Below are 26,666 nucleotides of genomic sequence, written 5' to 3'. Positions count from 1 at the left end.
GAAAGGCGGCGTTTGCGGTGTGAATAATTAGTTGCATATACGGTTTTCTGTTTTTTACCAAAGTAATGTAAATGTTAGCCATTCGAAGGACGTGTGCGTTGTTAATTATTACCTTATTATAAAATTTCTCCACTCATGCCATGATCCTGCAGGTCTGTGTGTGTGTTTTATTGAGATTACCTACACCTTAAATCTTCCGAAACTTTAAGTATACTCACCCATTCAAACAGTCGCATGCAGGTGCGCATACATTACGCAAACGCGTAACGTCAATTGATTTGTAAAGACGGGCTATTTACAGCGATTGTACTGTTGATAGCAATCTTGTTATGGACACGGCTTTCTTATATGGCAGCGCTGATTAAAAAAAAAGAAGGGGGGGGGGGGGCTCTGATGCTGATACAGGCTTTTTTTTTTGTGCGACCAAGTCTTTTGTTTTTTTTTTCACTCAAACACGGCATGCATGCGCGTGCATACATTGATTGATAGATATGTGGGGTTTAACGTCCCAAAACCACCATATGATTTTGAGAGACGCCGTAGTGGAGGGCTCCGGAAATTTCGACCACCTGGGGTTCTTTAACGTGCACCCAAATCTGAGAACGCGGGCCTACAACATTTCCGCCTCCATCGGAAAAGCAGCAGCCGCAGCTGGGATTCGATCCATGCATACATTGAGGGCACACTGCGAATACATATAAAAAAATATTTACACTAGGCATTGCGCACAGCTTAATGCGAGCTGAGAGCAAAAATATATACTTAGCAACTTACGGCACAACTGGCATCATACGACCATTCCCTAACATGGTGAACATCTTTTTGTTCGAAGCGTGGTTGTCAGCTACAAGTCGGACCACTTGGAATCCTGCTTCTTCGATGGACTTAATTACTTCAAGTGTTAGTTGATGCAGGTGGTCTCCTTTTACTGACTGCGTGAAATAATATCCCACGGGTAGCCTGAAAAAGATAAAAATTAGCAGTATTCTGTAGCGTCGGTGTCAGCTGGGCTTAAAATCTCACTCCGTTGGAGAGAGGAGGAGAGCCAAATGCTCATCTCGAGTGCTTGTCAAATAAGTGCACAATGCTAAAGTTGACTTGCCGGGGGAAAGGGGGGGGGGAGCCCTCCTTAAAAAATAGAAGACGACTCCCCCTGCCCCTCCCCAGACTTTCAGCCCTGGTCGCGGAATAGCACATCATTGGTTAATTAAAGACAACGTTTTCTTTTTATATCTATAGGTGGGGTTAGTCTTTCAGTCACAGCGAAACGTATAGTGATAGACAAAGTGATGATTCACTTACGTGTAGTGCGTTGATAAGCCTACAAATACAAAGGCGAGAAGGTGTGTGGCCAGCTCGTTCTGAATGCCCACTTCTTTTTCTAGGCCTCCCATTTCGACTAGGCCATGGACTTTGTCTCCTTTTTTTTCGTACGTCAGTGCTTGCTTTAAAGACATTTCATCCACAATCAAAGAGCCCATTTTTTCCTAACAAAAAAAATGGGGGGGGGGGGGAATTCACTGTTAACAGACATGCGTTATATATCGGCGGAGACAGTTAATTATATAAATAACCTTCTTTGTTGTTCCGTACATGACCCATAATTTAACAGAAATGATTAGGGTTTAGAGCAAACATAGCGCACTGCCGTATACTCTTAAACAATACATCTTACGTTCGAGTAATCCTTGCCACAGGTCTGGTCCCTGTTTATTCACTTTAAATCACTTTTCATTCGGCTATACTAGCATGTATTTTGATCAGTCAAACACTGCCGCGTGCGCTGCTTCCTTCGTTATTCGCGTGCATATTGTAAATAATTCTGATCGAAGTAACGTACCCGTTCGGACAAGTGTGTGCTTTCCGTGTGCAGCCTTTGCTTCATTAGCGACGAAACAACTGCTCCAGTACAGTAGCCAATGTAACGCTTCAGTGTCATGCGACTTGGAAGGGTGAGGCACCCAGACCTCCGCAACATTTCGTACCCGCAGGGTGATTTAGCTTGCCACATTATGGCCTGCCTGATGGTCACCTCTTTCCAACGGTGATTTTTCTCACGCAGGCATTGCAATTGCTCCTTCAAAAATTCAGCCTTCTTGTCGTTCTCGTCCAGCATTTCCTGATGATGAAAGGGCAGTTGAAATGCGTAAATCACGCGCAAGATAACATACTGGAAGAAAGCGGAAGTGCAGGGGAGAATGGAAGCTTGACCCGCTGAAACATCGTAGAGCAGGGAATGCCGGCGCATCCAACAATTCGACATTTACGTACTGGACTTGCCCTTGTCAAGACAAGTTTAGATGTTGTGGGAGAGTGAGCAAACGTTCACACACACGCTACTAAAGGAGGCTGTTGCTGTCCTGACAAAGAATAGTGCACCTGATTGTCGAAACCTTGCATTTGGCATCATTCCTTATTCAACAATTCATAATCGCGAGAAAAGATATGCGTTTACTCTTAAGACAATAATAGATGTTTCATGTCACCACGTGGACATTCAATTGCAGCTATGCTACATTAATGAATTGCGCAACTTCAGACTTGCGTCATGTTCAGTAACCGGCCACCGACTCACACATACGGACTAGCGGAAACTGTTCACTTACACTTTCCAAACCATTCCTTCCTTTTTGAATGCAATGCTGCTCGCTCAAGTTTATAAGGCAGACATCACATGTGCGTCAAGCGTGGCTTCCTGTACGAGCATAAACCGATCGGCCCATAGCACCAACACAACACAGCTTGCAAATTACTGTCTTTCCAGTTGTCAGTCCAATGTCCCTAATTGTTTGCGACGACAGAAATTTGAACTCGTTGTTCGCAGGATAAAGGAATAAACTCGGGGTGCGCCAATCACGCAAGGGGGTACACACCGACCTTCGTATCTTAAACACTTGCTCATGTGCGCGCTTACCCACCAACCTTCTTTTATTCCGTGTCCTTATGTCAGGCCTACACCTTCGTATGACCAGAAAGATTGCCAGCATCGGCGTACACTAAAATGTCACGTAAATTTATATGAAGAAGAAAATCTATAAACAGAGTTTCTCTCGAGCAGACATCATGACAGCGGACTTGTCATCCTTAAGGCTATAATTGTATTTCAGTCTTTCAGAAAACAAGCCTGCTTGTCGAAACGCCGCCTCGAAACAACTTTGCTAAAACTACTGATTAAGCGAGTTGGTTCATGATTATTTTCAGTGTTTGTGTGTGTGTAAACAGCGATTAAAGAATGGGAACAACCCCTGTTCACAGGTTTTTTACTGCAAGCTTCCATCCTCCCCTTTCTGACGTTTCTTACAAAAAAGTATAGGGACACTAAGTTAATAGACTGATAAATGAGTACCTGATAATTCTCTATCGTTCCTGTTCCGATCATACGACTATTAGAACAGAAAAAATTAAGACTAGGTTTAATGTTCTGAGTTTGGCGAACAATCTTCGACACGTGCACGTCGCTTTATGTTGCGTCGCTCCTTGTGTACTTGGCCGCATTGGCTGAGAACATTTCTTTGAAACTTGCTACTTCAGACCTTGCATCTACTAACACAGCAGTCTTAGACATTACCTGAGGCCGTCAAAGTATGACGTCACTGCTAGCCGATGCGCGAGAACTTAAGGGTAGCATCGCCACCTTTACAATCTCTTATAGTTTCGAGAATTCCTTCGCTCACCGGACGTCCTCTCGTAGTACGGGTGATGTTGATAGAATTGACTTACTCCTAAATTGTTATTATGTTCAGAGTCATTTAAAATTAAGTGCGAATATAAAAGGATTAATATAACATTCGTCCACTGACGTAACTGCGTACCTGCAGCGTTAGAGCGCCATTCGCCTCGGCGAGGGCTTTCATCTCGAAAAAATCTTTCTTTAGCTTCTCTAGCTGTGAATGCAAATTACTGTTCATTTCTTTCAGCCTGCTGCACTTCCGCCGCAACGTCTTAGTTGCCGCGACCAGGGAGCGCATCTTCTTCAAACCGATCGACGTTTGCGACGTCATGGAGCGCCGCACTGGCCTCTTCTGGTGTTCCCCTTGTATAACTGAACTACAGTCCTCCATGTTGTCCTGACTTGATGGAAAATGCAACCACTCGGCCTCTTGTGCAGTTTCAATTGGGTTTTCAGAACTATATACTTCCCCAGGCTCCGCTGATGCTCGCTCTTCTTGAGAAGAATCTGCGTTGGACGTTCCCCTGTTAAGCCGAAAAAATAGCGAAGCATGACAGATATATTGTCCCGCTAAACGCATAAGGGAATACTGCTAACATTATTCTTATCCGTTGTTGTGTTAGACTTCAAGTTTTACTTACAGTATTTTTACTTGTATGGGTGCCAGCGTTGTTTCCCCCTGCGTTCGTTTTAGCCGCTTTTTCCGCGGCATTGGATCTTGCCCACGTGGATCAGGAGAAGCGGGAAATAAGGAAGGCACGGCTGTGGGCTTCAACATCTTCCTTTTCGTCACTGTTCTGTAATCTTCAGCGGTAAAATGCAGGCTGCATACCTTCGACCGGTCGCTGGGCTCCCAGCGATGCTTTCCTGAACCTTCATCAAAGGTAAAGGCGTATACGCATGGCTAGCAAGATTGCAAAATAACAGTCCATAACACCTTTTTTGTAATTAATTTTTCCAAAATGTAACAAGCCAAATGGGGAGGTTAAGAAAAAGCATAGCCACGATTTTATTCTGGGGAAGTACCTGTATACCCATTTAGTGCATTTTCATATTTTCTCGCAGCCTTTGTAAATGTCTTTTTAGATGACTACATTCGTCGATTGATGTTTAGTGATGGTACGTGGTCGAGTCCAGTGGCATACTTGAAGCCCTTTATTCGAAGAGCTCATTGGCTATACAAGGTTTCATAACAAAGCTGAATTTCCTAATGGCTGCTCAGTAACGAAGCGCGACCCAATACGACAGAGCCGAAACCGAGGCGCACTTGAGCGCCTTGGTCTTGGTTTAGAGCGCAAACCTCTAACCTGTACAATGACTCCGCCGTTGACGACGATGACTTCAGTGGTTTTTGTTCTTTTGCATTCTCCAAAACGAATCTTTGTCATGCATGATGTAATCTCAGATGCAGCACGCACATAAATAGAGTATCTGTCGCTGATTATTCCAGGTTCCTCATTTCGGTTTCACCGGCTGGGTCTCTTAACCCTCACAGAGCCGATGGGCTCATTGCACGAAGGACTTCAATTATGTCATTATACCCGACCGCCTGCCAGCCCTATATAGAGTGAACAGTTAATCGCCACATTTCGTTACCGGCGTAACGTTTCTAATTACCTTAAGTAAGCTTATACAGAAACGAACAAAGCTGTATGGGAAGATAGAGGTTTGAGATGAGAAATACATTTGACCAAATTCGGTCGCTAACTTCAGTGACACCCAGTGTTCAAGAGTTGTCCATCGCTAAACACACACACACACACACACACACACACACACACACACACACACACACACACACACACACACACACACACACACACACACAGAGAGACAAACTGTGGAGGCAGCACGTAAATATTTCATATCATTAATTTTTTTATGGATTTCGGCGGCATTTGTTGAGGCAGCCTTCGGGAAGGGTGCTCGAACCCCTCGCAACCCACCGCTACGCATTTTTACATAATTTACAGATTTCGTATATTTACTTTTTTCTTGTGTGCTATATTTAAATTTCTTGGCACTATTTGTGGAGCCTGCCATATTAGCCGCGGTACTTTAAAAAAGCTTTCATGTTTTTTAGCTCAGTGAATTAGCATAACACACGGAAATAAAGTTTACTAAAGCACCCTGGTGCTTCTTGCTAGCTTGCAACTCGTTCTGAATTGAAACGACTCTCAAAAACACAAGACTCACCTTTTCTTCCAATTGCCTCGATCCATTCTTCCCGTATGTCTGTGGCAGGAAACTCGTGAAAACTTACTTTACTTTGTTTGCCTTGTTCCGATTTGCAATATGGCACGCAGCAATACACCATACTTACATTTGAGGTGTCAGCTCATCTAAAAAAAAAACACTGCACGCGGCCACTATTAGAGCTGACTACTGCAGCTATCTGCCGTCTGCAAGTTTCTGCACACGACCTACTGTGTTTCTGCGTATCTTCTGCAATTTGTGTATGCGTATCGTCTGGAACCATCGTGATTCAGTGTGAACAATGAATGCCTAACAATAGTTTTTTTATCTCGTTGGACTACGTTTTCATTCAAGAAATATTTTCATAATAAATTTTCCTTCATTTGTAGAAAAGTTCCCGTCTGCTTGCCACTGTGACCCTTTGTGTGCTTTTTTTACGGTTCTATTTCTGCTTCAAACGTCCACACGAATGCAGCCAACTCTGACGAGGAATCATATCGCTTTATTTGCCATATTTTACACATTCATACACAATTCATGCACAATAAGAACGATTTGCACTGCCACAGCGATGGCTGAAGCAGACGACAGCGAACAGGTGCTGCCTAGCGCCACGCCGCTCGTAGGTGACGGCCCTAGCGGCAGAAGGTATGAACTAGAACGTGGGCGCTGGAAGAGGTGCTCTCTGGGCAGGTCAGGAGTGTAGTAGGTCATGACTCAGCTGGCTAGGCTTCTGGTGTTGTCCACGCGATGGCGCTTTGCACAAACATGCAAACACGGTGTGCGCTTGCTTTGCTTTCTTTGTTCCTTTGGCGCTGTGCATAGGTGTTCTCTGGTTGATCCGTGTCGTACAGCTCTCGCGTCGTTTTTCACGTGTTGTGTATGTGTGCTTGTGCTGCTTCGTGCTTGTGCTGCTTTGTACTTGCGTCATGCCGAAGCTGGGTCAAAAGCATCAAGTGCTGAAAATAGAGGAGAAATTGGACATAATTCGTGCTATTCAAAGTGGCAGGAAATATCGGCACTGGCACGCAAAAAGAACCTGCCATTAACTACGGTGTGTGGAATTTGGAATTCCAGAGAGAAGTTGCAGTGCTGCTGCAACTGGGAAAAGGTGCCGGCTACCCGGTTCGACGTTTTTGGATGTAGAGGAGGTGCTGGTGAAGTGGCTAAACGCTGCACGGTCAAAAAATCTGCCTATCAGCGAACCCCTGCTCATGGAGAAGGCCCTAGTTTTTGCCTCACAGCTCAACCATAACAACTTCGTGTGCAGCAATGGCTGGCTGGCCAGATTTAAGGCGAGGCACGGCATTACCACGAGGACTGTTTCGGGAGAAGGGGCTGCTGCTGACGTGGATGGCACGGAACAGTGGCGAAATGGTCAGCTGAAGAACATCTTGGAAGACTACGCACCTGATGACATCTTTAATATGGATGAATCGGCGCTATTCTTTAGGCTAGCTGCTACCAGACAAAACGCTCGCGTTCAAAGGCGAGACGTGCACTGGCGGCAAGCATGCAACAGACAGAATATCTGTGGCGTTTTGCGTAAACATGACTGGAACCGGCAAAACTCTGCTCCTCGTGATTGGAAAGTCGGCGAAGCCTAGATGTTTCAAAGGCACCCAGTTGCCATCAGGGGTCATTCATCGCAGCAACACCAAAGCATGGATGACGATAAAACTCTTTGAGGAGTACGTACGCCTCATCGATCGTCGTTTTGCGGCTAAGAACAGAAGAGTTCTTATTATTTTAGACAACGCTTCGGCGCACGTCGTCCTGGACAACCTGACGGCTGTGAAGTTGGCGTTTCTGCCACAAAACACAACAGCGATTGCCCAGCCCTTGGACCAAGGCATCATTCGAGCTGTAAAACAGCTCTACAAGAAGAATCTGCTGCACAGATTTCTTCTCGCCACTGAATGTGGCAAATTATTCTCCATCGACCTGATTGGCGCGATTCACCTGCTCTAATCACCTGCTGAATCTACCGAATTTCTTTCGATTTGCAATGACTTTGGGCTATCACAATTAGTTCAGCATCCCACACGTGTCACCTCGACTACATCATCACTTCTAGATCTCGTGTTGACGTCGTCTCGAGATCTTGTGTCCCCGATAACACTGCTGTCTGGGTTAAGTGATCAGGACATAATTCTTTTTTCTCTATCGTTTCCACGTTTGCGCTCATCCAACCATTTTAAAATGATCAGAGATTATAACAGAGCTGACTTTAACACCATAAATACTAAATTATGCTCTTTCTTAGATACTTTTTTCCCTGCAAGTTTTGAATGCACTGCAGAAGATAACTGGAACCTATTTAGAAGTAAAATTTTGGAACTAACAAATAAATATATTCCGGTAAGAAAGGTGTACTGCAATACTAATTTTCCCTGGTACAATCGACACTTAAATAGACTCTCTAATCACAAGAAAAGACTGTTTAGAGCTGCGAGGACATCCCAGTCTTTGGCTCGATGGCTAGCTTACAAATCTGCAGCTGCTACCTACTTAAGTGAACTAAAAGTAGCTAAATTTACCTTTTTTAACAAAATCTTACCATCAGTGCTGCAAAAAAATCCCAAACAATTTTGGAACGTTGTACGAGGTAACAAGCATAACAACCTGTCTTTAATATCCCGAGGTAATGTAATTTCGGATCATCAGTGTGCATGTTTACTTAACCGTACTTTTGCTGAAACTTTCTCTGAACCATCTAGTAGTAATGACATACTTTCTGCAAAGCCGTTTAATTTTCCCTCAATGGACATCATTGTCATTAGCTCGTAAGGAATACGGTCCATCATGAATAAACTAAAGATTTCATCTTCATGCGGCTGCGATGGTATCACCACAAAATTCTTGAAGAACACGGCAGAGTATTCTTCTCTAATCCTTGAACGAATATTCACACAGTCTCTTCTTACGGCAGTGCTTCCTAACGACTGGTTAATTAATAGGGTGGTATCTTTACATAAGTCGGAACAACCCACGATCCAGGTAACTTTCGTCCCATCTCTCTCACATCAGTACCATGTAAAATTTTAGAACATGTCATTTACTCTCACCTTATCAAGTTTCTTCAAGACAATGATTTCTTTACACCTGCTCAGCATGGCTTCCGAAAACAGTATTCGTGTGAAACACAGCTTCTACTTTTTACTAATGACTTACACATATCCCTTGACTCTGGAACATCTTTCTGCATCTTTCTTGATTTCAGCAAAGCCTTTGATGTAGTAACACACTCCCTACTGCTACATAAACTAAGCCTATTAAACATTGACTCATATGTGCTCGCTTGGATCCGTAGCTTTCTTACTAACCGCTCCCAATACGTATTGGCTAATAATTTCGACTCGTCTACTACACCAGTTCACTCTGGAGTGCCACAGGGGTCTGTCCTTGGGCCATTGCTGTTCCTAATTTACATTAACGACTTGCCTAACAATATTTCTTCAACAATGCGCCTATTCGCGGATGATTGTGTAATTTATCGCCAAATATCTAATAATAATGACATCACTACCCTCCAAACAGATTTGACTAACGTGCTTAACTGGTGTAAATTATGGCAAATGGAATTAAATGTTTCGAAGTGCAAGTCTATGCGCATATCACGTAATACTACCGCATGTCCAAATTATTTCCTTAACAGCGCCGTACTCGATCCCGTCCCCTCTTATAAATACCTTGGTGTCCATATTACTAACAACCTATCTTGGAAACATCATATCAACTCTGTCACATGTAAGGCAAACCGGGTTCTAGGATTCATGCGAAGAAACTTTTACATGGCCCCTGTTGATTTAAAAAAGCTTCTTTACATTACGTACGTTCGTCCGCATTTGGAATACGCGTCATCGATATGGGACTCTGGTAATATCACTTTAGTTAACGAACTTGACAGTATTCAGAATCGCGCTGTTAGATTTATATTATCAGATTATCGCCGTACCGCTAGCGTAACAAACATGAAATCAATTATTAACATTCCTTTACTCGCTACACGCCGTAAGATATCCCGTCTCGTACTCTTCCACAAAATTTACAACAACTCCCTTCTGCGTTCACTTTTAATAACCCCACCGTCATACATTTCAACTCGTACTGACCAAACGTAGAAAGTTGCTGTTCCTCGCTTCAAGACATCAACATATTTTCACTCATTCCTGCCTAAAACTTGCAAGGATTGGAACCACCTCCCACAATTAGTTGCATCCATCACCTCGCCTTGCAGTTTTAAAACATCGCTCGATAACATACTTGGTGTTGGAAATGTAAACGTTTGATTTTGTTGTTAGTTTTCTTGTATAATCTACTGGCTGTATAACATAGTTGCAGTTGATAATAGTTGCTTCCAGTGTTTAATAATGTTCTAGTGTCTTGTCTATGTATTCTTTTCTTTAACATCGTTCGTCAGTGCCCGCTCCCCTCTGCAATGCTGTAAAGCCCTGAGGGTACAATAAATGAAATAAATGAAATGAAATGAATACTCGTGGCGGCAGGTTGAAGCAACGACAGTTCAAAATCGCTTCAATCATGCTGGCTTCAGTGTGTGTGCGGGCGACGCAAATGGCGCCAGTGACACCATTGACCAGACTTCGGACATCGTAGACGAAGCTTGCAAAACTCTGCTAGCTGAAGTGCTGGAGCGGCAGGGCATTACGGAAGGCGTTTCCTTCCCCAACTTCAGAGACGCAGACAGCGATGTGCAGACATCTCCGGACATGTCCGACGAATCCATTGTTGCCTCGGTTGTCGAAGTGTCGCCAAATGATAGTGATGAGGACGACATGGAAAGCGACAACACGGGTGATCCAGGTCCGACAGTGGCCGAAGCTGCGCATTGCGTCAGCGTCATGCAGGTATTTGCCGAGAAGAGGGGGCTGGCGGAAAAGCTGGCTCACAGAATAAGTGAGTTTGAGGCCGCTGTCGTTGCTGCTAGGCCGCCGCGACGTCGAATGAAGATTACAGACTGTGTCCCACGAAGTTAATAAATTACTGCACGTTTTTTGTTCTTTCACTGCACTCCTTGAAGGTTTCTTTTTTTTGACAGGTAAGTGAGCGACCTGACGCTATTTCGGTTAAGCAGTACTACGGTTTAGTACATACTTTTTTCGAGCTCCGGCCAACTACGGTTTAACCAGGTTTCACTGTACTTGGTTATGTACAGCCTTCCAGAATCAGTTGTGTTTTAAAGAAGGTACCGTTCTGCACTTTACAAAATGGAACCAGTCTGCAAGTACGCAGCAAAGAAATGAACCATCATGATGTTGAATTAGGTCAAGTACGAAGTGCTCTTTTAAGTCAAAAATTAAAAATGCTCTCCAGGAGTGATCATAGCTTGAGCTTCTGTTTTGTTTGTTTCATTTTTCCAGTGACTCCGACAGTGACAATGACGTGGACATTGACACCCTGTTGCGGAGGCACGGCCTGGGCAGTCAATCACGCATGTCCTCCATGGGGGACATGTCACCGCTGCCGGTGACTGGCGGCAGCAGCCGCCGCAGTTCGGCTGCAGTCTCACTCAGTAGGTACGCTTGCTCTAGGCATGCCGGAGCTGCTCAACCCTAACAGCACGGCACGCTCATCCGTTGTTGCTTCGTTGTCTCGAACGGGCTGTCGAGTGCCAGCAATCTCTGCATGCCTTATGTTGGCAGGGGATGTCTGCAACCTGCCTATTCTACACCACTTGGTATGGCTTCAGTGTAACAAGGATGTGTGCACCAGTTGCATGGGCATTATTGCACACACACTGGGGACTCTTGTTGACTGAAACCTGAAGGGACCAGGAAAATGTGTTCAATCTAAGTTTTTTTTTTTTTTTTTACTGAGAGAGTAAGGGAAGTGTGGAATTCAAGTAGAAAACAAATCGTAGTAGAGGCAGTTATGTTTAGGCAGTAGTAATGTTTCTGAGATTTCTGTTCGGTGATAGTCTACTGTAGTGTTTGTACTGCACAGCACTGTGCATTGAAACCCTTCAAGTTCATACCACATCGGGTGAATGAAAGGTGACCTATTAGTATCCAGTTCGGGGTTACTGAGGCCTAATGTACCAAAAACAATTACCGTAGTAAATTTTGTTATGCAAGCAAACTTTCTCGCTTCATGGACTCCTAGAAATGGGAAGCAAGGTTGCCCATCAACAGTGGGTCTGCGGCCTCACTTGCTTTTTGTTGCGGAACAATCTCCAGCCAGTTCATTGCCCTGAATGAAAGCATCAGAACAATTTGCAATTGAGAGTGGGCTGATTTGCATAGAGCCATTGGTAGACTCGACCTCTATTTTCCATCCTCTTGTTTGCATATCACTTAATTGCAGTACCCTGAAAGTCCAAGCACTGTACAAAACACACACGACCTGCACTCAACTGTGAAATGATCTTCCAATCTTGACAAAAGAAGTTCATTAGCGACTAGCATGATTTTTTTTTCTCAAATAATAATTTCGAGAAACTGAACTTGAAAATATATTTAGCTTTATGGTTCATATGCCTAAATGACAACTTCTTTCTGTTGTGTTAAATTTGGCAGATTAAGGGGCCTTGCAGCACTTTTTTAGGTAGCCATGGAATAGATTCACTAAAGAAGGTTATTGTCTCACGAATTTACCTTTGCAAAAACCTTTGGAATCTCTTTGGTACAAGCAGTGTTACAAAGATTTGTCACACAATGCAATTGTATTCTCTCTTCTCTTGTCCCGACGAAAGAACTGGAAGATAAGCAAGGCGAGGTGGCATGGGGAAAGCAAATATGTCGCGAACGCCCCGTGACCTTGAGCACTTTTTTCGAATACACAGCGTTTCAGTGCAACTGAGCGCGTGCATGTAAATGTAGCAGTCTGTTAGGGCAGTCAGAATAACGACCGAGCATGCCAGGCTCATATCGACCAATGGTCGGGATGAGCGTTTTTTTAGCTTGTTTGGTGACTTGTCCAGAGAAGAGGATGAAATTTTCAGCCAGCGTTGAAAATTTATTGTGAATTCTAGGCCGCCTACTGCGCAATAATATTTGGCTCGCGTGTTCTTGTGAGCCTCTGCTACCGATTGGCAGCGTCTTCTGACCATGCTAAAAAAATGTAGCAGGGCCCTTAGGAAATTTACAGTGCTGACAGATTGAAACTTCTAGTGAAACAACTGTTGTCCAGGATTGCTTGAAGTAACCGTATCAGTTTTACTGCTACAGTTATTGTTGGTGTCTGCCACGGTGGGGCACCAGTTACGGTGCTCGGCTTCAAACCTGAAAGTCGGGGGTTCGATTTTGGCCGCAGCGGTCGTGTTTTGGTGAAGATGAAATGCTAGAAACCCATGTACAGTACGATGTCAGTACATGTTAGAAAACACCAGACAGTTCATATTTCCGTTGCTTTACACTATGAAGTACTTCATAATCACATCATGGTTTTGGAATACTAAACACTAGATATTATTATCAAGGCCGTAATGTAAGTGTTCTCAAATCACGTTTACGCCTATAGTGTGGCACGGACAAGATCTGGTGTAATCGAACAGTATGGTCATCACTCCGCTCAAAATTGTTGGTTTTAAATCCCTGAGCATTGTACGTGTTGCAACACAAGAGGCTGCACGCTAGCTAGACAAGGATGCAGAAAACATGGACAGGCCCCAAAAAAGCAATTTTTCTTACAAGTATGAACCAAATCGCCTGGCAGAAAGCTTTATTAAACTGTACATGCTCGTGCATTCCAGGTAATTCTTTCCAAGTACCGACAATGTAAAATTTATAGCTACCCATTTGTTGAGAGTCGAGAAGACTCCTATGCGACACCCACTCGTGTGTTCCCCGTCCCACAGTGCCTGCTTTGAAAGCACTAACTTCGTGTCATTGTGAATTATTATTTGCACGATTTCCGTTGAGAAACCATGTCTTGCTGTCTACTTCCTGAACCAGTACAGCGAACCGTAGAGCACTTGTATCTTGATGTTTGGAAGTGTATTCTAACAGCTCTGTTGTTGTCTTGCTGAATTTTAAAAGTGTGCCATCGAAAACATCCTGCATGTAATCCTTGCAATTTCGATACTACAGTCGAATCTTATTAATTCGAACACACCTAATTCGAACTTCTGGTTAATTCGAACTCTTGCTGTGGTCCCATCAAAGCTATGTCTATTCCAATATATGCGAAAATGCTCTGTAATTGGAACGTGCAAGCACTTGCGCCGATTAATTCGAATATTCCGCAGTTCCGAAAATGTTCTCAGCACCACAGCCGATCCCGCAGCGGCACCTTTGACACTTCGACATTGTGCGCGAAGGGAAAAAAATAATAAAGAAAAGGCTGCGGTGCAATGTTTACTCTCTCTCAAATGCCGATCTGCGACACACCTGTGCCACACTTCTCCCTTTTCCGTCCCTGCTACATAAAGACCCTTCTCCTTTCAATGCCGAGCATAAACGGAGAGAGGAAAACAAAAGCTATCCCGGAGTGTTGGCTCTCTCTCATGCGCCGGCGCCATGCTTCCCCCTTTCTTATCCCTGCCACGTAGACCCTTCTCCTTTCAACGACACGCGCGAATAGAGAAAAAAAAGCTACTATCGAGTGTTGGTTCTCTTTGAAATGCCGATCTCCTTCTCTCCGTGTGGAAACGCTCCTCTTTCTCGTCATGTGCTGGCCACGCTGCGGCTGGGTAGCGGAGATGCAGTCGTTGTTGTCATCGTTTTTAGAAAGTGCTGGTGCTGGACTTTGCTGCATGTAACTTTTTTGCCGGGAAAATGCTAATACCGAAGTAGAAATGCTCTGCAACCTGCGTGCAAGATTGACTCGCTAAAAGGCCAACGTGTGCAGATGCACATCACCGGTTGCTTCAATTAATGACAGATGTCCTGTGATTTCTGAATAAATGTATGTCTTCTAAAACTTCCCCTCATGTGTAAGCTCAATGCACATGCACCACTGCATGGGTAGGCCTCCATTCATTTAGCTTTCATTAACTCGAACTTCTTATAATTCAAACAAATTTTCATGCCCCTTCGAGTTCAAATTATCGAGATTGCACTGTACTACACATTGCTTATAATTTATTTTGGCTTTTACACATGCTATGTGTTCAGAAATTCCATAACAGCCACACATAATTTTTGACTGCTTATGATAGCTACCTAGTGATTGAAATACTTCTCCCTGATAGTAATGTAGTTTCTGGCTGAGTGCACTAATAGAAAAAGCAGGTATTTATGAAAATATCCAGGAATTTTTATGCTAAACTCGTCTGTTGAAATTACTGTTGTTCTAATGTTGCAATAAGTAAAACAAAAAGCTAATTTTCAGTATATTGTCAAAAGGATCGCACTTTTCAGATATATTTTCCTGGAGACATTTTTGTTTGTAAAGATGTCTGAAAAAAGCATTCTGAATTATTTTTGGCTTATTCATTAGCTTCTTTGCCGCGTAGCCTAAAAAATTAAAAGCATGAATAATATAATTGTCATGGCATTCATTGGTTATACGATAGGTGTGGTAGCGATGAAGTGGTTATTGCAAGCTTCATGTGAGCTAACGTTTATGCAACTCTACAAAGCATCAAACTAAAAAACTGATCCGCACATCACATCGTGCCACCTCATATCCCTTGGGCACACAGGAGTACACTTGCAAGGTATGAAAGAGACGCTGAAGTGACACAATCAATCAATTTCAATTATTAAATTGTTTTCTGAAAACTATAATGTCAGTAATTTCACCATCTTACCTTCATTATTGAAGATCGAGCTTTCAATTTTAATTCTCGCTCTGAAATGACAGAGGTGTGAGATCAGGGTTTTCTTCAGGGTGTGTTTTTCATATTTGGTGACATTAGCTCTACGAAATTTTCTGAAACTTGGTATTTGAAGTCTGTGACCCTTTCAGAGAACAATGTACTTAGTTCTCCGTGATCAAAAATTATGTATGACCTTCTATATGCCAATGAAATCTATGACCTGACAGGGCTTGGTGCGGAAATATCACAGTGGCATTTGCCACCCACATTTTTTTACATTTTATTTTCTCACTCACTAATCGTCTTCTTCCATTAAAAATAATGTTATTGGTATTGTGAAATCGCAGTTTAGCAATAGGTGTAACATAGTATTTTTAGTGTCCTTTAATCCATCTGTTTTCATTATTGGAAGCCCGCATTGAAAATTTTATGATTCGACATTTTATTACCTTTAGCCAGTGTGTGTATGCAGTGTACTGACGTCGCTCGTGTGTTCGGGTTGGTGTTGTGTTCACTTAGCTAGATGACATGTTTTAAACTCATCAGTCTAGCTAAATTGTTAACAGTTGTATGTTTTAATACTTGCTTGTTTCATTTGTATGGCCGCATAGCACTTTGCAGTAGATTATCTTTAAGTGGGACCTGAAGGAAACAGAGAAATATGTTCCGTTTACCTGCTGTTTTCTTTACTGAGAGATGAACATGAATTCGCAATTCAAGTACAAAACCAATAATATTAGAGGCAGTTGTCTCATTTTAGCCACATTATAAAATAAACGAAGGAAGTTCCAAAGCAGCCTCTCCTAAAGTGTTCATTTTCTCTGGAATGATCCACACTGCCACAAGACATTTTTATAACTTTAAATGACGTTTTCTTTTCATCTCTATGGCTACCTTCTGTATTTGAGTTTTCAGCATACATGCGCTCCTGTGAAACCATGCTAGTCTAGAGATTGCAAGTTGTAAATTATTTCCGTGTTCATTTCATGTGTACCGGTAAACCTTTGCAGTACCTTTCCTCTGAATTGGACTCCCCCTCACTGTAATGCCTGTGAGCACTGTGGGTGAAATGGTAACAAAATTCGTTTAATAGGAGTCTACTTCGATCTGGATAGCATGGCTGGCTTAACAGGCCTGACTTTTGTACCTCATTGGAACCTCTTTGCGTTCGCTGCTTTCCAAAACAGATCGAATGAGAGTCCCATCTCTGGACTGTCATCTGTGAGCCCCGAGCTTGAGCTGGCCGACTCTGGCAGTGGTCGGACAACGTCGTACAAGGACGACCAGCTCGTGGACGTGTGACGGTGCCGCAGGCGAAAGGCCACTGGACCTGGCAGATCGTCGTTGAGTGCGATGCACGTCACCGTAACTGGACCACCGATGTTCCTGGCTTTTTTTTTTTTTTTTTGTCTGTTCCTCTGTGTTCCTCGAGACGTACCGAGTGTTTCGATAAGAGTGCCAACCAATTCATCATGGCCCTCCTTGCCACAGACGACTAACCCCAGCGTGAAGACCCTGAGCGTCTGGTTGCCTTATTTTTCAGTTGCCCATGTTCCTTAAGACCAGCTCAGTTGATTTGGTTGATGCATTTCCCGTTCATTGTTTTTTGTTTTATTTCTTGTTTCTCAGAACTTGCTGCCCTTTCTCTTGCGCCAAGTATTCTAGGAGTGGGACTTTCAGAAATGAACTACAGATAATGCATATGACAGACATGAACACTTCATGTGTGATGTCTGTCTTTTTTTTCTCAACAGCGTGATTATAACAGAAAGGTAGTGAGGTATGTAGTTCAATGTGAAGTCCCAGTGTCTCCTACTTCCCAGTTACAATGCTGTACTTCTTGCGAAAATGGAACAGTTCTTCCTTTACTACACCAGCATGTGTCTTGCATGCGGAAAATGACACAAATATCACCGAGATGAGTACAGATATGGAAGCTCGGGTGTGCATACTCAACGTATTGCCGTGATCTGCACAAGTTAACAGTACACGTATACAACAGCACACATTGCCACTATTTCCAATCAGCAGAGGAAGCAAGGCCGCATGCCACAGTATATGACTCGAGCAGACGACGCACGGTTTCTTGACCAAAATTTTCATTATTGTCGCAGTTCCTCGCAAGCGATTCATGCAGCCATTAGTGTTCAGGCCTTGGGGTAGCCACTTGCTGGCATTCTTCTGCACGTAGCTGTGGCTTAGGTTGAGTTTGAACTTAACAGGTTGTCTTGGTGAAGTCGCACAACTTCTATTAACACGAGGAACACCGTAAATTGTGGCGAGAGGGCAAAGCCTTACATCTAATTGCCACTTAGGCAATCGCTACACTAGTTTCCAGGGTCAGGTCGTGAACGCATATTCGCACAAGCAATCCCCTGGCAACAAATATACACCGCTATATAATGTTTCCAGGTTCTTTTGTATGCAGCAGAATTGAGAAGCCATGTTTTTGGCTACCTTTTGCTATGCATATGGCATGCAAAGAGCAATGACATTTCAGTTTGTTTTTTTTTTCACATTGCCCTTGCGTGGATGAAGTTCGTGGATTTTAATCGAACAAACCAGCAAGTGCCTTGCTTTTTTAGACAAAGTTTTTGTGGATAATGCTAGCTTTTGGCGTGATGTCTCCTTTTTTCGCTAGCTTCGTATACAAATGTCGAGAAAAGCGCGCACCTTCGAGTCGAATTTTGTACACATTATTCTCACTTCCCCCCTCCCCTCAGTGCCGCGCTGTTCATTCTGACCAGTGTAAAAAAAATGTGCTTGCAACAGTTGATATTTTATGTCTGAGCTTTGCCAGTGAAATGAACTGCTGAAGGCTCGGTGAACTTGTTTTTACTGAAGCTCTTACAGAATTACAATGTTTGTTTATAGAGGAGAGATAGGTTTATGATTTATGGAAAGAGATATGTTTATTCCTGCTACCCGTCACACATATTTTATTGCAGCGTTGGTTCCTTTTAAAATTATGAGCAAATGTGAAATATAGTAGCTCTATGCAGAAACTTTCACGACTCCGATTTTCAGGCCTTTTTTATTTTGCCTTTTTCGTGCTGAAACTTAACAGTTCATGATTTGTTGCTTAATTACTTTTTTTCTTTTTTTGCATTGGAGATGGCTTACATCAGGCACTATAACTGACTTAATTTATTGCCATTGGTCAGTACGTTTTGTATTCTTTTTAAACTCAGATAATTTTGGAGTCAACTGGCTTGATATCATTTTCGTTATTGCTACTTAGTTTTATGACCTTTCAGAAAAATGGTATCCTCCTTCCGGTTAATTCACTCTTTTTTTTTTACAAATGAACAGAGGTGTGATTTCAATTTGCAGTCGCTTCTGTGAAACTAGGCAGTTTACTGTGGTGCACTCACTAGTGAGTTTTGATCCCTTGCCGTGTTGTATACACCCATTTTTTAGCCCCTCTTTTTCAGATACGTACAGTGTTGTGTAATACTACCCAAGATAGAGCGCGTGTCGTATATAAGATAAGATGCACATGGAAGTGTCTGGCTCTCTGACGTCACTGTTAAGTTCTTTGTTAGATATAAGACCGCCGCGGGTGTGCGGTGCGGGATTCCGTTGTATTGCTCGTTGAAATAAACATGTGTGTGTTGGCTAGTCGGCTCCCAAGTTGTGAAGACATAACAGTGGCGACGAGGATGGGATTATACTCGGGCACGTTAGCCGGGCCTCGGCTGTAGCTCACGTCACGGCACCAGTATTCAGGAGCGGAAAGCGTCCTGGTGGATTACCACGACATGGCTTCCTTTGGCCGGTTTGAGCCGTTCACGGAAGAGGGAGACGAAGACTTCGACTCATATGCGGAACGCTTCGAACATTACGTCCGGGCGACCCAGGTCAGTGAAGACTTGAAGGTGTCAGTCTTTGTCACCGCCATTGGAAAACAGGCCTACCGCACGTTGAAGAATTTATTGGCCCCGACCAAGCCGGAAGAGAAAACGTACGACGAACTGCTCCAAATACTGAAAGGGCACTATTCCCCGAAGCCTTTGGTGATAGCGGAAAGATTCCGGTTCAACCGTCGGTCGCAGCGGGAAAATGAGTCAGTTGCCGCATTTGCGTTAGAATTAAAAAGGCTGGCTGGATCGTGCGAGTTCGGGCAATTCTTGGATGACGCCCTGCGGGATCGGTTCGTGGCCGGACTGAGAGATGAAACGGCACAAGCAGAGCTGCTTAAGAAGAGTACCCTGACGTTTCAAGCTGCCTATGACCTGGCGAAAAGTGGGGAACTCGCTCGCACAGAAACCAGAAAAATTCACCCCAAAGAACTCGGTGACGTGAACTTGGTGCGGCCACACCACCCCCAACGGTCCACAGGTACGAAAAGGGGCGTGAGCGGTAACGCGGAGCGGCATGCCGAGGCGACGGACTGTTCGCGGTGCGGAGCAGCGCATGACGCCACCACCTGCCCTTTTCGCAAATATCGATGTCGTGCCTGCAAAAAGGTGGGACACCTGGCAAGGGTCTGCAGAACAACGCCACGTTCGGTGCATTCTCTCATCGATGGTACTGGCTTAGAAGACTCTGGTGACTGGGACGATAAAAGTGGTGAGAACGAGGTCTTGCTTAGTCATATTTTTTCATGTCGGAGTAGTCACGGTGGCTACGCTGTGAAAGTTAAGATCGCAGGCAGGAATGTCACGATGCAGGTTGATACCGGAGCCTCTGTGTCTATTGTGCCAGAAAAGATGTACAGACAGTATTGGCCGAATGTACCCCTAGAAAGATGTAGTTTACGGTTAAAAACGTATGGCGGTTCCACACTAGCAGTTGCCGGAAAGTTGACGGTGCATGTAGAGCACGACGGGCAAACCGAGACCTTGCCGTTGATTGTAGTCCGGACGGAAAAAAATTGTGACACTTTGTTGTTGGGCCGCAACTGGCTAGAGGCTTTGAAGCTGAATTGGGCAAGCGTGTGTAATATCAACTTTGATAAAGCAAACACACATGATAGATCAGCCGCACTCATCGAAAAATTTTCGGAAGTGTTTAATCAATCACTAGGACTGATAGCTGACACGTCGGTCAAACTGGTGCTAAAAGACAGCTGTACGCCTGTTTTCTGCAAGCATCGGCCTGTGCCATTCGCACTCCGGAACGCGGTAGCGTCGGAGTTGCAGTCGCTAGTGGAATCTGGAGTACTGGTTCCAGTAAAACACAGTGAATGGGCAACGCCTCTAGTAGTTGTCCCCAAGGCAAACAACAAAGTGCGAATATGCGGAGACTACAAAGTGACCCTAAACCGTTGTCTGAGAACTGATTATTACCCTCTGCCAACAATGGAAGATACGTTTGTAGCGCTGCATGGATGCAAGTGGTTTACTGTCCTTGACCTGTCGACAGCGTACCAACAGTTGCAGCTGCACCCCGAGTCGCAACCCTTGGTCACTGTCAACACCCACCTAGGCCTTTTTCAATACACACGTATGCCGTACGGGATAACAAGTGCTCCATCCATTTTCCAAGCGGTAATGGATGATATGCTGAAGGGGTTGGACAGAGTGTCATGTTATCTTGATGATGTGTTAATAGCGGGGGAAACGATGGAAGAGTGTTATGATAGGGTGGAAGCTGTGCTGACAAGGTTCCAGGAACGAGGGGTGAAATTGCGGAAAGAAAAATGCAAGTTTTTTGAGAAGTCTGTGACTTATTTGGGGCACGTGATTGGGGAAAGCGGAATCCGCCCTTCAGAGGACAAGGTGCGTGCTATAAAAGAAGCACCGACTCCAAAGAACAAGAATGAGTTGAGGGCTTACCTAGGCTTGTTAAATTTCTATGGGAAGTTCGTACCGAACATGTCAGCACAACTTAAGCCATTGCATGACTTGCTAGCTGCGAATGCCAAGTGGGAATGGACGGAGGTCGCCGAAAAAGCCTTCAAAGCATCCAAGAGCTGGTTGCTGAGCACGTCCGTACTCACCTACTATAACCCTTCAAGGGAGCTAGGGCTCGTTTGTGACGCATCTGCGTATGGTTTAGGCGCAGTCCTTTTTCACAAGGTAGGATCAGAAGAAAGGCCAATCGCTTTTGCCTCTAGAACGCTCACTAAAACAGAGCAGGCGTACGCCCATATCGAAAAAGAAGCACTGGCTGTCGTGTACGGGTTAAAGAAGTTTCACAAGTACCTTTTTGGGCGAAAATTTGTAATATACTCAGACCATCAGCCCTTGGCGGGATTATTGGGAGAGGATAGGCCGATTCCTGCGATGTCAGCGGCACGCGTGCAGCGATGGGCTCTGCAGATTGCTGCGTATGAGTACAAATGGGTTTATCGCAAATCACGCGATATAGGCAATGCAGACGCACTATCGCGCCTGCCGCTTAGGAACTCTGATGACGTGTCGGAGTACATCGGCTTTTCGATGCTAGACGAGCTCCCACTCTCCGCAGAACACATCAGAAGGGAAACGAGAACAGACAGCCTGTTGTCAAAAGTGTTGTTTTACACGCAGAGCGGTTGGCCTTCAAAAGTGTCTGACGATGCACTGGCGCCCTATTTTGTGCGACGCCACGAGCTTTCTGTTGACAGAGAATGTGTGACGTGGGGAAACCGGGTGATAGTACCATTGTCTCTCCGCGACAAAGTGCTATCACTGTTGCACGAGGGCCATCCTGGAATGGCACGTATGAAAATGCTGTCTAGAAGCCACGTATGGTGGCCTCGCCTTACGCCGGATGTTGAGCAAAAAGTTAAAGAATGTGTAACATGCCAGTTGACGCAAAATGCGGCGCCCAAGGTTCCGGTGATGTCATGGGGGGTGGCGGGGCGCCGGTGGGAGCGTGTGCACTTAGATTTTGCGCATCGAGACCAGCATTGGTTCCTAGTACTTATTGATTCGTACTCCAAGTGGGTTGAAGTGTTTCTGATGAGGTCAACTAATAGCGAAAAGACAATAGAGAAATTGCGCACCGTATTTGCCGCGTACGGATTACCGGAAGAAGTGGTAACAGACAATGGGCCCCAAATTTACTTCGGAACTTTTCGAGACGTTCATGAGTCGTAATGGCATCCGGCACACTAAATCGCCGCCTTATCACCCGGCATCGAATGGCAGCGCAGAGCGTTGTGTACAGACGTTAAAGAAAAATCTTCTTAAGCAGGTCATGGACGAGCAGAAGAATGGGCGGATGAAGTCTCTCCAGCAGCGGATCGACCAATTCCTATTCAATTATAGGAACACGCCAACAGGTGTTACTGAAGAGACGCCGGCCCAGCTGTTCTTATCGTGGAAACCTAGAACCAGGTTGAGCTTTCTCCATCCAGATATCGAGCAAAGGATGAAAGAAAAGCTAGAGCGAACAAGGCAGGCAGCCAATCGGCGACGTGGAGCTTGGAGAGACTTCGAGGAAGGGGAAGACGTCCTCGTACAAGGACTGCGCCCCGGGGAAGGAGAGTGGTTGAGCGGTAAGGTAAAAAAACGCGAGAGTTTAAGCACTTATGTGATAGGGATAGGGAACGAGGAGAGGTACGTGCATGTTGATCATATGAGACCACGAACATTCCAGGAGTGTTTCCCGCCTTCGGTTCAGGTGCCGTCTGCAAACTACGAACTTCCCGCATGCACCCAAGACGTTGTGCCTCGCAGGTCTTTAGGTGCCCCTGTACCCATCGAGGGCGCACGAGAGACGGCCGACCCCGATCAAGTCGAGGAGCAGGCAGAAGATACAAACAAAGAACCGGTCAACCTACCGGGCCCTTCATCTGCTGGTGGGGACTGCGGCGGGGGCGAGACTCAATCTTCCCCACCGGAACTTCCGGAACTTCGACGCAGCACCCGGCAAAGACGACCGCCGGATCGGTACTAAAAACACTTGGGGGGGGGGGAAGGAGTGTTGTGTAATACTACCCAAGATAGAGCGCGTGTCGTATATAAGATAAGATGCACATGGAAGTGTCTGGCTCTCTGACGTCACTGTTAAGTTCTTTGTTAGATATAAGACCGCCGCGGGTGTGCGGTGCGGGATTCCGTTGTATTGCTCGTTGAAATAAACATGTGTGTGTTGGCTAGTCGGCTCCCAAGTTGTGAAGACATAACAAAGTTTTTGTGGATAATGCTAGCTTTTGGCGTGATGTCTCCTTTTTTCGCTAGCTTCGTATACAAATGTCGAGAAAAGCGCGCACCTTCGAGTCGAATTTTGTACACATTATTCTCACTTCCCCCCTCCCCTCAGTGCCGCGCTGTTCATTCTGACCAGTGTAAAAAAAATGTGCTTGCAACAGTTGATATTTTATGTCTGAGCTTTGCCAGTGAAATGAACTGCTGAAGGCTCGGTGAACTTGTTTTTACTGAAGCTCTTACAGAATTACAATGTTTGTTTATAGAGGAGAGATAGGTTTATGATTTATGGAAAGAGATATGTTTATTCCTGCTACCCGTCACACATATTTTATTGCAGCGTTGGTTCCTTTTAAAATTATGAGCAAATGTGAAATATAGTAGCTCTATGCAGAAACTTTCACGACTCCGATTTTCAGGCCTTTTTTATTTTGCCTTTTTCGTGCTGAAACTTAACAGTTCATGATTTGTTGCTTAATTACTTTTTTTCTTTTTTTGCATTGGAGATGGCTTACATCAGGCACTATAACTGACTTAATTTATTGCCATTGGTCAGTACGTTTTGTATTCTTTTTAAACTCAGATAATTTTGGAGTCAACTGGCTTGATATCATTTTCGTTATTGCTACTTAGTTTTATGACCTTTCAGAAAAATGGTATCCTCCTTCCGGTTAATTCACTCTTTTTTTTTTACAAATGAACAGAGGTGTGATTTCAATTTGCAGTCGCTTCTGTGAAACTAGGCAGTTTACTGTGGTGCACTCACTAGTGAGTTTTGATCCCTTGCCGTGTTGTATACACCCATTTTTTAGCCCCTCTTTTTCAGATACGTACAGGGACATGCTTTAGCTGTAAATGTATGTATAATTCTGTAAGTATGCGGAAGTGGGCGTGAAATGTTTGGTCGAAAGCCGATGACAGTCGTGTTTGTATGTCCCTTCTGTGTGAGTGCTTGTGAAATAAAGAGAAACTACGAATATTTCTTGCATCCTTCTTATTATTTGTTAATGCTTGTCGGTGAATTTGGTAGCATTGTAACAAAAAAAGCAGAGCAAGAAGCTTGGGACAAAAACAGCCCACACGAGAGCGCTGACTCGCAACGAAGTTGGACTTACTATAGTGGATAAAATATATACACCAAATTAAACGCTGTACAACAATCTCTTGCACTTATCATCCAGTCTTAAGAATCGTTTTCTCATCAAACTATTTGAATGTGGAAATCTCTTTTCCTTTTCATTCAGTGCTAGTCACGCCATGCTAACACATATGTGCCTTCCTGTTTTTCTATGTGTGTAGCTTCGGTGAATAATCTAACTAGTCATCTTCCCTGATGAGTAGCTATGAACTGTTAGGCCTTATTCACTTTAGTTAGTACAGTGACAAACTTTTGCACAACATGTGGTGTGCACTCTTTAAAGGAGTGTTGTCACTCTGAATACTGGAAACACTGGTGCCAAGAAACTAAAAAGAGTATTTTGATGTGAAGCAAGACTGATAGTTGGGCTAGTTTGTCTCTGATGTCTCGGAATGCATAGACTATGTTTTTGTTCGCCACGGTGGAGCAGTCTTAGTTAGGGAGCCTTCATGTGTGCGCAACCTCAAGGCGACGTGCTCATGAAAATTCTCTAGTTCTGGTGCTTGGCTGCTGACTCGAAGGTCACAGGTGCGATTCCGGTCATAGCACTCTCATTTCAAGGGAGGGGAAATGGCAGAGGCCTATGTGCTGTGTGATATCGGAGTGCGTTAAGGAACACGAGATGGTAAAATTTCTGAAGCCCTCCACTATGTTCTTTCTCGTAATCATTATCAGAGGTTTAGGATGCAACTGCCTAGATTATAATTTTATCGTATTTATTTTTAATACCACTGCATTTATAAAATAAACATTCTTGCTTTTAATCATTGAGGGGGCAGCTTCTCCATATCGTATTTACAGTTTGACATCATGGGCAAACAGCAACTCTCAACGTACCACAACACAATGCATGCCAAGGAAATGAAAAATGTCCCATTTACACCTTAAAATCCTGCTGCTACTTCCTTGAAGACAGTGTTTCCAGCATTGTTGGACAAGATGAGATGAAGGAGCTTTACACTAGATTCAAACGCTTTAATATGAGCAAGCAGGTACATCATAGTCTTGGTAAACACAAGAGCTCAAGTATTTCGTCCCTTTACTGCCATAAGCTCCAAAGTAAAGAATATTTTGGCGGGTCCCACATCTTATCGGAATCAGCATCATGCGAAGCAGTCGGGAAACAAAGACAATTGCTTGCCAACACCATGGTGTGTGTCTGCATGTTTTTCTAAGTGCAGTAGTGTGCACACACTGAGCTTACCAGGCATATCGACCATTCTGGTATTTAAAGACTAACTGATAGTCTGCCGTAACATCAGCCCTCTCATTAGAGCACGGATGTCGGCACTATCGAAACAAAACGTCATGATGCAATGCAGTTAATATACATAACTTTCGTTAACGCACTCTTCTGATGCTGTTCCCGCCGGCGCGGAGTATGAAAAACAATGAAAGCTGCGACGAGCAGGCACTCGGAGTAGAGGACATAGAGCATCAGCGGATATGTCTGAGACTTACAGTGTCTCGGAGCTTTTGGACAGTGGTGACAAATGATTGACACACGCGTCCCATTTTGCTTGGTAACCAGTTGTCCCGCTTGATCGCACTGATCCCCTTCTCATGGGGAGCACTCCCACTTGGACAACCCGGATAGCATACTCTCTGAATCTTGTGGGAGTGGTTTGTGCAACCCACAACGAAACACCAACTATCACCTGCAGCACACCCATCCACAGGGAACAGAAAATCGGGTGCCATACCAGCAAAGGGCCGGCCAAGCACCATGGAGGAAGGAATTCAGGAAGCTTTTGCGTGCGCCAAACACCCCCGCTGTCGCATTGCAGCAAGCACAGTAAATGCTCTAGCAGCCAAAGTTGGTGATGCCATCACCTGGGTCACTTCCAATGACTCGCCAAA

General features: G+C 44.4%; 1 protein-coding gene across 2 annotated transcripts in view; it reads left to right on the top strand.

Moving 5' to 3' along the window:
* The window catches only part of LOC119170200 (unconventional myosin-XVIIIa-like), a 309,197-nt gene extending 292,013 nt beyond the window's left edge, over positions 1–17,184 (top strand). Inside the window, exons 32-33 of one of the 2 annotated variants that reach the window (XM_075890718.1) lie at positions 11,248–11,399; positions 16,775–17,184. In XM_075890718.1, the coding sequence (XP_075746833.1) occupies positions 11,248–11,399; positions 16,775–16,812 (190 nt within the window). In that variant the 3' untranslated portion in view covers positions 16,813–17,184. Of the gene's footprint in view, positions 1–11,247; positions 11,404–16,774 lie in introns of both variants that reach the window. The other variant, XM_075890717.1, reaches the window with a different exon arrangement.
* Positions 17,185–26,666: the final 9,482 nt, after the last annotated feature.

Source organism: Rhipicephalus microplus, chromosome 3 (assembly GCF_043290135.1).
Source record: "Rhipicephalus microplus isolate Deutch F79 chromosome 3, USDA_Rmic, whole genome shotgun sequence".
NCBI lineage: Eukaryota > Metazoa > Arthropoda > Arachnida > Ixodida > Ixodidae > Rhipicephalus > Rhipicephalus microplus.
Note: the sequence above shows the minus strand (reverse complement) of the source record. Positions and strands in the feature narration are given on the sequence as shown.